Source organism: Scardinius erythrophthalmus (genome assembly GCF_964197995.2).
Source record: "Scardinius erythrophthalmus genome assembly, chromosome: 10".
Lineage (NCBI taxonomy): Eukaryota > Metazoa > Chordata > Actinopteri > Cypriniformes > Leuciscidae > Scardinius > Scardinius erythrophthalmus.
The window spans coordinates 42,435,810-42,449,407 of NC_138230.1; the positions used below are offsets into that span (position 1 = coordinate 42,435,810).

At 37.7% G+C, this 13,598-nt stretch overlaps 2 protein-coding genes across 2 annotated transcripts in view; both read left to right on the forward strand.

The window, feature by feature from the left end:
* Positions 1-10,460, forward strand: part of kiaa0319l (KIAA0319-like) — a 29,176-nt gene extending 18,716 nt beyond the window's left edge. The window contains exons 17-22 of the mRNA XM_081375865.1: positions 95-254; positions 6,120-6,262; positions 6,347-6,469; positions 7,961-8,051; positions 8,130-8,218; positions 9,141-10,460. Of these exons, the coding sequence (XP_081231991.1) occupies positions 95-254; positions 6,120-6,262; positions 6,347-6,469; positions 7,961-8,051; positions 8,130-8,218; positions 9,141-9,337 (803 nt within the window). The 3' untranslated portion in view covers positions 9,338-10,460. The remainder of the gene's footprint in view (positions 1-94; positions 255-6,119; positions 6,263-6,346; positions 6,470-7,960; positions 8,052-8,129; positions 8,219-9,140) is intronic.
* A 936-nt stretch (positions 10,461-11,396) lies between these two features.
* The window catches only part of cap1 (CAP, adenylate cyclase-associated protein 1 (yeast)), a 13,408-nt gene continuing 11,206 nt past the window's right edge, over positions 11,397-13,598 (forward strand). The window contains exon 1 of the mRNA XM_081375867.1: positions 11,397-11,536. The gene's annotated coding sequence lies outside the window, so the exon portion shown is untranslated. The remainder of the gene's footprint in view (positions 11,537-13,598) is intronic.

Consider the following 13,598-nt stretch of genomic DNA (forward strand, 5'->3'; position numbering starts at 1 on the left):
CAACATTACACAGTGACACTAAAAAAAAAGCATAAAAGAACCCTTTTAAGTAAAATATATTAAATTATACTATAATTCTCTTGTTCTTCCTCAGATGTTTATGTGCGAGACTTGGTGGAGCTGATCCTCGACGTCCCTGTGGATAAGGTGTCCCGCAGACAGAAGGATATGTTCATCAGGCAGGTTGGCGTCCTTCTGGGAGTCTTGGACAGTGACATCATCGTGCGAGAGATTAGCGCCTTCAATGAGCACAGGTAAATCCGGCTTAGCGCAAGTTAAGGCTTCATAGGCAGCGCTAAAGTTAACGCCTCATCTCCACTGATCTGATTAAATTGCTTTATGTTACTGTAAAGAAAGCATAGAAGAACTTTGTTTTCATATAAATAGACTAGAGCGCTGCAGTGATGACGTATTTTTGTAGGTCATCACGATCACCCTCCTTCCACAAAAACCCAATTTTCCATTGGCTTTTGGATTATTGTAGAAAATAAGCTCTGTGATTCTTGCACGTTTTGTTCATTATGATACTTTTCACAGATTAACACAAATTTTATGAATTTTGAAGCCTAAATTCAGTCGGCAGAAGTGAAAAGCTAAATATAGGCTCTAAAAAATCAACACTACAGTCGCAGCTTCAGCGTCACCATCACTAAGAAACTCTTTCAGTCTTTGTGTGAAACATTTCCCCTGAAAGTTCGAGTTTTGTAGAGATTTCAGAGATTTAAATTCCTGAAAGAAATAGAGTAACCTTTCACTGGTGGGAATATGTTTGTTTGTTTTTTATATGTATTATAGGTTTTTACTTATTTAAATTTTTACTTTTTAATGTTTTTGCATTTACTATGGTAACTTTTAATGTTGTGTTAACTGACGCCTTCGTCTTGTTTAGCAAAATCGTCTGATGAAGTCTATTGCAGATATAGATATTCATACATAAGTATAACTCTGATTGCAGATGCTCAGTAAACTTGCTCTCGAATGTTCATGGCTTTGACCGTTCCATACGCACAGCGGCCCATAGACCCAGCTGATAATGAGGCATCTGTGTATATGGGTGGTTGACGTGAACTCAAATCCAAAGTGGAAAAAAAAATATTTCTAAAATGTATGTCAAATGTCTTATAAATATATTGTTTAATATGTGAATAACTCAAAACTGAATGTGTCCCTTTCTAATTCCTTATTTATTTTGCATTTTATTAACTTTTTTGTGTGTTAGTCCCAAATATTGTCCACCGGTGTGACAACATTTTTTATGTTAATATTTAATTCAGAGATTGTGTGACCGATAAGACAAATATGCACAATCCTTATCAATTTGTCCTAATTACATTCCCACATCAAAAGTAACCAATAAAAATTCACAATCATGTTATTATCCCACTATAAGATGTACACATAGGGACTTTACCCAAACGTCTGGATTATTTTCATTATAATTAGTATAAAACCTAATGAAGCTTCATTCCATCCTTATATGTGCATAGTGATGATATCATTGTTATACTATTCAACACCTTTTACATCAATTTGTGCATTTAAATGCCTTTTCCACTTATAATTCAGTTTGTCACACCACAGGACATTTCGTCACACCATTGGACTACAAAAAGTACCTGTATGCCCCTGTTTGTACAAAGTCACATTTATTATTTCTTGTTCAAATAATTGTAAAAATTCATTAAAATAAAGTTACAACTTCAAGTTCAAATGTGTTTTGTACAATAAAGTCAGAAGAAAGAAGAAGAAACCAACATTCTCATAAAAAAGACCTGGGAGCCATCGTAACATGTAGCAACATAACATGAACATGTAAACAAAATTGACCTGGCTTATTACTTTTCTTGCTCAAATTTATTTTAAAATTCACTCAAATAAAAAGGTAAGTTTTAAGTTAAAAGTTATACGGGATAAAAAGTTAAAACTACTGTTCTCTGTATTTAATTCAGTCATATTTTTAGTACCACTCAAGTAAAATCATTTTTTGAACAGCCATAGGGCCACCTTGTCATATTTCATAACCATAAATGGAATTGACCTAAATAAAACAGCAAAACATCCTGTGGTTCTTAAAAATAATTCATAGTAAATTGATTATTTTCTTTAGGAACTGTGCTGTACAACAGAGTACACCATGAAATAAAAAATAAATAAAAAAAACAGTAGTGTTTGAGTTTAAGGACTCATCCGCCTTTCACACCTCATTGAACAGCAGCCAGTCATATTTGGTGAGCTGGGCTGCACACTGGTGGGGCTCTGGCTCAGAGATGACAATAGGTGCGTTTGCATTACAGATTTGCGCAAAACTTTTGTGTTTTTTTTTTTTTTTTTTTTTTTTTAAATATCTATAAAAAACTATTGCGAAATGACGGCGTTTCCATTAACCGATGTTATGCGACTACAGCGTCATTTTTTCCTCTCACGATAAGTCATTCCAAAAATCATGGCAACGGACATTGGTAGGTTTACATACACTCACCTAAAGGATTATAAGGAACACCTGTTAAATTTCTCATTAATGCAATTATCTAATCAACCAATCACATGGCAATTGCTTCAATGCATTTAGGGGTGTGGTCCTGGTCAAGACAATCTCCTGAACTCCAAACTGAATGTCAGAATGGGAAAGAAAGGTGATTTAAGCAATTTTGAGCGTGGCATTGTTGGTGCCAGACGGGCCGGTCTGAGTATTTCACAATCTGCTCAGTTACTGGGATTTTCACGCACAACCATTTCTAGGGTTTACAAAGAATGTGTGAAAAGGGAAAAACATCCAGTATGCGGCAGTCCTGTGGGTGAAAATGCCTTGTTGATGCTAGAGGTCAGAGGAGAATGGGCCGACTGATTCAAGCTGATAGAAGAGCAACTTTGACTGAAATAACCACTCGTTACATCCGAGGTATGCAGCAAAGCATTTGTGAAGCCACAACACACACAACCTTGAGGCGGATGGGCTACAACAGTAGAAGACCCCACCGGGTACCACTCATCTCCACTACAAATAGGAAAAAGAGGCTACAATTTGCACGAGCTCACCAAAATTGGACATTTGAAGACTGGAAAAATGTTGCCTGGTCTGATGAGTCTCGATTTCTGTTGAGACATTCAGATGGTAGAGCCAGAATTTGGCGTAAACAGAATGAGAACATGGATCCATCATGCCTTGTTACCACTGTGCAGGCTGCTGGTGGTGGTGTAATGGTGTGGGGGATGTTTTCTTGGCACACTTTAGGCCCCTTAGTGCCAATTGGGCATCGTTTAAATGCCACGGCCTACCTGAGCATTGTTTCTGACCATGTCCATCCCTTTATGACCACCATGGACCCATCCTCTGATGGCTACTTCCAGCAGGATGATGCACCATGTCACAAAGCTCGAATCATTTCAAATTGGTTTCTTGAACATGACAATGAGTTCACTGTACTAAAATGGCCCCCACAGTCACCAGATCTCAACCCAATAGAGCATCTTTGGGATGTGCTGGAACCGGAGCTTCGTGCCCTGGATGTGCATCCCACAAATCTCCATCAACTGCAAGATGCTATCCTATCAATATGGGCCAACATTTCTAAAGAATGCTTTCAGTACCTTGTTGAATCAATGCCACGTAGAATTAAGGCAGTTCTGAAGGCGAAAGGGGGTCAAACACAGTATTAGTATGGTGTTCCTAATAATCCTTTAGGTGAGTGTATATCACATTAGGCTTGTTATCCAAGCATTAATGGCAAGGACAAACCCTTAGGCTACTTACAGCACATATGAGGAGTTTCTGGGTGTTTCTCCCTCATATCTGCTTCGAGGTCTTGATTGTGGCATTTATTTGAGGTTTAGAATCCAGTATTCCTGTAATTCTTTTGTCTTTTATGAATTTAATAAAGAACTCTGTCTCGTATTCTGTCCAAACACACCACGTCTTCTAAGTCAGGTGACTGTAAATGCGCGAAATATTCCTTTTTAAAATTGCCTGAAAAACCTCCTCATGCAAACGGAAAAACTTTTTTTCGATAAATGGGAGTTTTTGCGAAATTGACGTGTTTCCATTGAGCGTATTTCCAATTCGCAATTTCAATTTGCGCAATTTGAAGGGTAATGGACAAGTTGGTCCTTGCTGTACATAATGCAGTCTCGCCTAGCTGTGTGCAGACTGTTCTAATGACGGTGTTCAACTATAACCGTCAGTCTCACGGTTATATACTAACCGTCACACCTCTAATAAGGGGTACAAAATCATCACTCTCTCCCTCCTAACCTCCCCCAACCTCCCTCCATCTCACCCCCCACCTCCCTCCCTATCAATCTCCCCCTTCAAACTTCCCTCCTTTCTTACCTCCCTTACTCCTAACTTCCTCCCGCCTCCCAACCTCCCTGCTTCCTATCCCCTTCATAACTTCCCTCCCAACCTTTAGTAGCTAATTGTAGTAGTGATGTTTGCATTTTCTTTTTTTCAAGTTTTGCCTTTTTCCTAACCTTCCTAAAGCTGTCAATCATCTCACGTGAACCAGCCAGACCATAAGGCTGTTCTAATGCAATGATGCTGTCTGTGTATAGTTCCTCATTCTGAGCTACAAACACAACTAAACACATCTCTTCATCTGATTCAAGAAGCTAATAATGCAGGATTCAAATATATCTGGTTTGTGTGTGTGATTTCTGTCCGATTTTGGTTATTTTATAGGAACAAAGAATGTTTACGTCCACTGGTGTGACAGCCATTTCCACCAGTGTGACGCTGATTTCATGTCACACTATAGGACAGTGCTGTCACACCAGTGGACATTTTCAAGATCAAGGCCAGTTTGCGGCCTAGCTATATGAGAGACAGTCTTCAATCCTGACTAACAATGTTAAGGTTTACATTATTTTCAATAGTCAATCAATATAAATTGATAAAAATTTTCAGATCAATACTTAGATTATGTCACACCAAAGGAATGCATAATGGATCCCATTTCCAACAGTGCACGGAAATAGCAATATTATGAAAATATTTGAAACAGAACTCACCTTGTGGGCAGTTCATGTACTCCAGTGAGGTCTACTGTACTTCCTGGATGAAGAAGGGCCCCTCTCAGTAATAGGGTGCCCAAATTAATGCCCGTTTTATATCTACAGAATGGCGTCACACCAGGTGGACACCAGTTTTGCGGACAAAATGTAATGGGTCACAATTATTCTAAATGGGGACCTTATGACTTATAACCTTTAGTTTCATTAAGTTAAGACCGCTATAACATCTATTCAAGTATTTTAATGTATTTAGACTTATTTTTCATTTAATTACAGTAGTTTTAAGATAAGCAACGCTACCTCGGACAGTCACGCCAGTGGACAAATGTCATGTTTAAAACTAAATATTTACGTATTTGAATTTTAATACTCATTAATTACAGATGTATTAGTTCTGGAAGATTATACTGTATATAACAACAGATATTTTTATTAAATATTATACATTTTTATTTATATTTGTCACCATGAACACAAAAATGTAGCGTCACGTCAACCACCCATATATGTGACCCTCGATCACAAAACCAGTCACGAGTCGCACGGGTATATTTGTGGCATTAGCCAACAACACATTGTATGGGTCAAAATTATCGATTTTTCTTTTGTGCCAAAAATCATTAGGATATTTTGTAAAGATCATGTTCCATGAAGATATTTTGTAAATTTCCTACCATAAATATATAAAACATTTATTTCTGTGAGTGAATGCAGCACAATTGTGAACATAAATGAACAACTTTAAAGGAGATTTTCTCAATGTTTCGATTTTTTTGCACCCTCAGATTCCAGATTTTCCTTTCCTAACAAACCATACATCAATAGAAAGCTTATTTACCCAGCTTTCAAATTATGTTTAAATCTCAATTTCAAAAAATGTACCCATGTGACTGTTTTTGTGGTCCAGGGTCACATATAACAATGAATGGAACCGGAAGTGCTAAAATGCTATCTTGTAACCAAATTTGTCATCCCTGCAGCACTCTATAGTACTTTTGAAGTAAATGTTTAAATATGCACACTCACATGTTCCAGTCATATCAGAAGTTTTATAAAAAGCTGTTTTATTTGATATATGTTGCATATATGAGGATTACTTGTGTACTTTACAGTACTCGCCTGGTATTTCTGGTATCTGGAGGGCCTGGACGACCTCCATTGACTGGCCATAGTGTTGCTATGGAACTACGCAACAAATTTCGCAAGCAAAAAAACGAATTCCTTATCTTTAGGGCCCGGCGAGTGGACACAGTTAGTGAGTATTCATATTAAACGCCCTATTAACCCATGTTTTTACTGTAGCAGTGGTCTTGTGTTAACCGTTGTGATCTTTCCCCAGTCTGCCAGCTGAACTGCTCCAGTCACGGGGAATGCGACTCCTTCACCAGACGTTGCGTGTGCCACCCGTTCTGGATGGAGAATTTATTCAGTACTTATTTTGGGGATGCTGTGAGCAACTGTGGTGAGGAGACACTAAAAATTGTTGAGGGAAGCTGCTTTAAAGAGGACCTATAGGCCTTTTCAGAATGTTTGTAAACAATAGGCGCCGAGTCACTTCCGGGTGGCAGAACGCGAGCGGCTTCCACTGACTAACTGAATAGATCCAGCCGGCGACTGCAACAGTTACATAGTTAAAAACATTGTTGTTGATCAAAGTTGAGACGATGATGAAAACGTGTTGTGTTTGGGGTTGCGCTGCCAGATATACAGCAAAAGGTGTAGGGTTTTATCGATTTCCTGTGGGTGAGGTTATAGCGACTGACCGTGAGACTCACGCAATTAACGTTATGAGGCGCCACGTAGGATTTAAATCAAACTTCGCTTATCAATACATACATAACACACGTGCATATACACCTATAAATTACCCGCATATACATGTAGGCTATTGGATGTTCAAAATGCATATGAAATACACGTGCACACTAATATGAAATTTATACCAATGTTAGTAATGAATGCATACACTTGCATACACCTATAAATACTCGCATACATAGCCTACACAACTAAAGCATGCATCCACGTTTTATTTTGTATGCGCGAGTGTTTTATGGATGTGTATGCTCATCGAGTTTATCATCCATTTTCTCACGCAACTTACCTAAATGTATATTCCTCATACATAATATCGACCAATCAGTGTTTTTCAACCGCGCAAAGGTCGATATAACAGCTGGAGAACATAACATTTACCTCAGGAAAGCCATTTAATGACCACGATTGGCTATATAGCACGTTATTTTGGCTAGAAAAAGAGCTATAGAGAGTATTTTGCTAATTATGTGTAGGCCTACTATATTACATATTTATTATATTTTTTACTTATATCATTAAACGCAGTTGCTATTATGATAAAAAAAATGCATTATATTTTATTATTTTTTATTTTGATTACATTTTTACTGTCGACGGTGGGCCTCCTTTCCAAGCAATTTACTAGCGTTGTCATAGGAACGCTTCGGCTTTTGCCACCCGGAAGAATGTCTAATACTGTTGTGACGTCATGTTGAATTGTCGTATTATGCCTATGATTTTGTTTTTCGGCTCTACTAGAATAAGTTTTCATGTTTGAACTTTCAAAAAACATTATTTTCCTCATATTCTCTATTATTGCAGCTCCTCTCTTCCCAGTCTGTCAGTAACGCTCTGTTTAGTTCCTGTCTCTATGAAGCCCCTCCTTCTGAAAAGCTTAATGTGCTCTGATTGGTCGGCTGGAGCAGTGTGTGGTGATTGGTCAACTGCTTTGAGTGTGTTTGAGAAATGTCCCGCCTCTTAACATAACCAGCAGTTTCAACACACTACTAACTCAATCAGGCCCCGCCCCTTTATTTAGCTTGGGCGGGAATTATTTAAATTAGAAATATTGTGACGTGTTCGTTCCTGGGAAGAAAACTCAAGACTACAATGGAGGCGTTTCTTTGTTTAATGGCCTGTTTATGTTTTCTTTCAGAATGGAGTGTATTATATGTGACGATAGCATCATTCATGACCGTGGTTGGCATAGCGACTCTAATATGGGGTATTGTGTGCTGCTGTCGAAGGTAAGGGTTAGATAAATGATCATTTATTTGGAGTTTATTGCTTGTGTTTATTAAAAGTGTTCTTGGTGTCTCGAGCAGACGGAAAAGCAAAGGGAGACGAAAGAGCCGCTATAAAATGCTGGATGGGGACGAACAAGAGGCTCTGGAATTACAGTTACAAAGACCTGGTAATAAAATGATCTGTCAGTCGCTGAACAATATTTTAAAAGAATAAATTACGTAATTAATTGTAATTAATCACTTATTTAAAAGTTTTCCCAAAGACAGAGCAAAGAATTTAATATACACTACCATTCAAAAGATTTAGGGGCAGTAAGATTTTTTTATTTTTTATTATATTTTTATTCAGCAAGGACACATTAAATTGATCAAAAGTGACAGTAAATACATAATAGCGTTACAATTTCAGATAAATGCTGTCCTTTTGAACTTTCTATTCATCAAAGAATCCTAAAAAAAAAAAGATTGCAGTTTGTACAAAACACTAAAGGGATATTTCACCACTGGAAAGATGAATGTGTATTTAAATTGGGTCATTTATGTGGTAGAAATGTGAAATTATTTTAGAAGTTGGTGCCTTCTAGACTGAGAAAAGCCAGAAAATGTATTTTTGGCTCATGTGGATAAAAGACAACAACTCCCAGAATGCACTTGCTGCTCTCCCAAGCCACGCCTACCGGTTACAGAGGGCAGTGTCGGGAGAAATGACACAACTATGAAATAACGAAAATACTTCTGGGTTTCTACTAATACAAAGCTTAATGCTAATCGGTGAAGTATCCCTTTAAGCAACAGTTTTCAACAATAATAAGAAGAAGAAATGCCAAGAAGTGACATTTTGAAATATATTTCTCAATATTACATCTGAGACTTCTTTCAAAAACATTCAAAAATGTTAAACTTTTGAACCGTAGTCAATATATTTGGAACAGTATTAATAATGGTTTATAACTGCTTTTTTATAATTTTTTTCACTTTATATTTTTTATTTTAAATGAATAAATTTTGTTATATTAAAATGAACGTGCCCTAGTTTATTTTAACCCTATGATACGTCCTCCATGGCTAAGTTACTTCATTCCCCTCCAGGTCGCTTGAAGTCCGTTCCTGCTCCCTCATCCTCCGCGCTCATGCACTCTGATTCGGATCTGGAGAGTGACGACGGCCAGGCAGGCGTCCCGTGGTCCGACCGAGAGCGTGGAAAACTCCTGCCACCCCAAAACGGATCCCTGCGTAACGGCCAAGGTCCTCACAAACCCAAAAAACAAAAAGAGGAGCTGCTTTAGCACACACACCAAACCTCTCGTATCGCACCAACGCACTGTTCACCCCTCATTCATGACACGCGTCACGACTTTAATCCGGGAGGGATCCTGCAGGCCTTCAGGAATGACCTCTGCACATGCATCCTCGGGTTGAATCGCAGCCCAGTCTGAGCCAAAATAAAAATGCGTTTAGACCCGAATGGTCCGATCTGTAGAGCCACGCACCTCAAAAGACAACGAGAATGTTGAGATGTACTGTATGTACTAGGGTTGAGCATTTCAGAGTAGCTCCCTGAGGAACTTTCCCCACCAGAATGTCTCATCTCACCACGATAACTGAGCCTGCCTCACTGTCCCCTTCCTTCGAAGCTTCCTGATATGACTGGCAGCCTGTCACATCCAAACACTGCCTGGCATGTCTAATAATTTGTATATTTTTACTTGTGGTAATAATGCAGAGAGTGAGTCCCAAGGCACCCAACAGTGCCATGTATGACTGCATGAGAAGGCAAGATTTGTTTTTCCTTGTTCATTTTTTATTTTTTCATGGTTTGCATGTATTAGATTGAGACGTGCGTGCGTTACTCTGCAGTCTTGCCCCTTTAAACACCAGCAAAAGTGACGTCTGCAGCATAATAGCCATGTTCTTTAAGGGTTTCTTTTCTTTAAGGAGGAATATCGTACACTGGAAACTGTATTGGATGTTGCACTGGAGCCAGTCTCTGGTTTAGAGGATGAATATGACAGGATGGGGTCTGGCTTGCTCAAACTGGAACAGCCGCCAAATAATAAATCATGTTTTGTTACACTTGGGCTTGCATTAGTAATGCATTTTACTCTTTTTGGACTTACTGTCTGATCAGAAATCATCAATAGTTCAGTTCAGCCAAGAATCTTTTAAGTTCCAATGTTACTTGATGGTTTATTATGAAAAGGTTGAATGTTATTTTGACGATGTGTGCAATTATTATTATTTTTTAATTAATTTTCCTCCCTACATGTCTGAGTTGCAGATGAGTGCATGGGGAAATGAAGATTTTTTTTTTTTAATCCATGCTTTTTTGTTGTTTTTAGTGAAGAATTCCCTGTTTCATGTGACTTGTTCTAATTCAACTGGAGTAAATTAAAAAAATATATATATTTACAGCTGTCTTTTTTTGTTATACTTGATTTCTGTCCTTAATCTCATAATTGTACACAATTTCTTGTAAACTAAATCACATGTTTACTGCTTCAAGTGGAGCTTAAACTCGCCTGAAACCAAATTAGAGTCCATATGCCTATATTTTTGTTTTTAATTATTGTGATCTTAGTTAATGAACACCTAATTTCTATCATTCACCATTTTTTTTGAGGGGGGGGGGGGGGGTCTAAAATGTTTTTTTTTTAAAGTGGTTATTTACTGACAGGTTTTAATTTTGAGATTAACTATTTATTTTGTTGTGTGCATAATGAGGAAAAATAGAATACGCTGTATTTTAAGGTCCCTTGTTTGTAATTATGCTTAGCTTTATATGTAACATGCATTACAAGGACACTAATATAGTTACTAAAATGGTGTTATAACTTTGGAAATTAGTGTTGGCAATGCCCTGGTTTAAAGCACACAACTATTGAAAACTGTCTATTTATTACAAGCACTTGTTAATTCCATGCACAGTTTGTGCAGATCAAAATTGTGACATCCACACTTCCTGTTTTGGCAACAAGTCTCTTCCTCTCCAGCTCCACAAATAATCCTGGCCAAGACTTCAAACCATAGACTGTATAAAATCAAATAAAAAGTCTAACCATAGACTGCTTCAAACCTGCCAGTTAGCAAGAGGAAAAACTAAGAAAATAAGTCAATTTCATTATTACCTAATTATGTCTTACATGGCAGATTGAGGAAATACCTTTTATTAATGCTACATATAATTACCTAGATTTAGTGAAATCAATAAAACAAAATTGATATTCGTACTCAGTCTTAAGTCTTCCTGTTCCTGTTTTACTCTTTTACATCACTTTATAACACACTCGTTCTCTCTCTCTCTCTCTCCTTTGTCCTTATAAGGAAGTGGATCTGTTGGTAGAGTTTGGGCGGAAACGGCGCGCGGTGACAGCTGGGAACTTCAACACGCTCATACAGGAAGACAACGCAGACGGGGAGCCCTAACACACCCATTCAACATCAAAGATTACAGCCAGGACCACTGTAACATTTCTCAGTCGGTAAAGGTAAGGAGAAAAGGCTGAATGCATTGTCTAATATTGCTTTGATATCTTGTGTTAAGCGACTTGCCGGCGGAAATCGTCTCTGCGCAAATCATGACAACTGAAACGGGCATCGCTCGCGCATAATGCCCTTAAAGCGATACATTCTCACAGTGGCATTAGGCCTTATCAATAAAACGCGATTTATCATACATTTGCATGTGTGCAGATTTCTTAACTGCAGTCTAAATGCGTCGGTTGGAAAAGTTCCTGATCTTGCAGAGCTCAGTGATGGGAAGTCCGACTCATCTCTGCGAATCGGTTCTTTCGGACAGTACGTTTCAAGAACCGGTTCAAAAACAATTCGGCGATTCTTTTGCGTCATTACGTCATAGTGTTCCAATATAACGCTTTTCGAATGTGTGGATAGTTTTCACAGACTGTGATGACGCGTTTTAACGGTCATCATCATCGTAAATCCTGCAGTTTTTAATATTTTCAATCATTAAAAAAAAAAAATTGTCCATTTATAACACTATACTTCATATTATATTATATTACCTTTGCATCAAATTACATTACAATTCTAATACAGCGGCTGTTGGAGAGACGGTCAAATTAACATATTTCTCCCTTCTGACAACCATTATCAATCTCTTTATTTTTTTCTTCTTTTGAAATTTGTGAAGACACTATCGTGGAGTTTTTCTTTTGCTATTTGAGCAAATGGGAACACATAAAAAATATATTTAATGTAGTCTCTTATTCACCTCTATTATAAGGAGTTTACCCAAATATGACTACTTCCGCTTCTGAGAAACCCAGAAATGGTGAAAATGGTCAATCAAGGTGTAAACATAGATCCATACGTTTTACTTGTAACATTTCTAGTAGTATTCACCTTGTTCATCGTGTCACAGATCATTCGTTATTCCTAGGTGGTGAGATGTTGATTAGAAAACCGTTTGACAGTTGATTCAGTTCAATTAAAATTTTTAGACTCGGTTCAACTGATTCACTGTAAAGATCCGACTCAAAAGGACACCGAAAATCGCTACAGCGCAAATGTAGGAAGTGGGGCGGGTGTAAAGTGCAGGAAATATGAACACAAGCTCGTCGAGAGTCGCGATCGCTAAATTGTTTCCGTCTTCATGTTATTTTCTATAAACAATCGCCCAGTATTGTCTGACTGAGCGCGCGACCGTGTTGTGCCGGCTGGCCTGATTATTCATTCAAATCAAATCAAATCACATCAAATCTCTTGGCTTGTTTCTTGCTTCGTGTCCAATTGCAATCATATTAATGGCTTGATTGCGTGTCTAAACCCCCAGTAGACTATTGGTCTTGTCGTGTGTGTGTGTGTGTGTGTGTGTGTGTGTGTGTGTTTAATAAATGGCACATCTCATCCTGCGCTGTGCCGAGAATGGATGTGATGTATGGCCTAGTTTGACTAGTCCTGAAGCATAAATGACCTGTTTTTGTGTCCAGAAGAGCAGCTTACACCCACATGCTTGCCGTTTCAGTCTTGCCTTTGAATCTACTTTAGTTTTCTTATCTTGTTTTGATATGTTTACTTTTAGGGTGTTACCTACATAATTTAAAGCAGGTGTGATGCTTCTGTACTGAAGCACAGAAACTATTGATTTTAGTCTTGTTTTTAACCATTACAAGCTGGGTTTGAAATTAAAGGAATAGTTCAGCATTTCATCATTTACTCGCCCTCAAGTTGTTCCAAACCAAAAGTTTTTTTTTTTTGTTCTGCTGAACACAAAGGAAGATTTTGAAGGATGTTTGTAACCATTAACTTCCATAATACTTTACTATACTAAAAAAATAATGCTATAAAAGTCAGTGGGGCCCATCAACTGTTTTGGGTGAACTATCACTTTAATTTAATAAAGATTTTATAATTTAATAATGATTTAATTAACCAGATTATCAAAATCACTGCTTAGATTTAAGAATATTTTTTATTTCTGGTGTTTTTGTTTTGGCTTGTAAAAGTTCCTAAAGGCTGAACTTAAAAATGTATTAGCCTAGCGAGTGACAGATAATTTCAGATCATAAGATCATCTCTAAATCATTT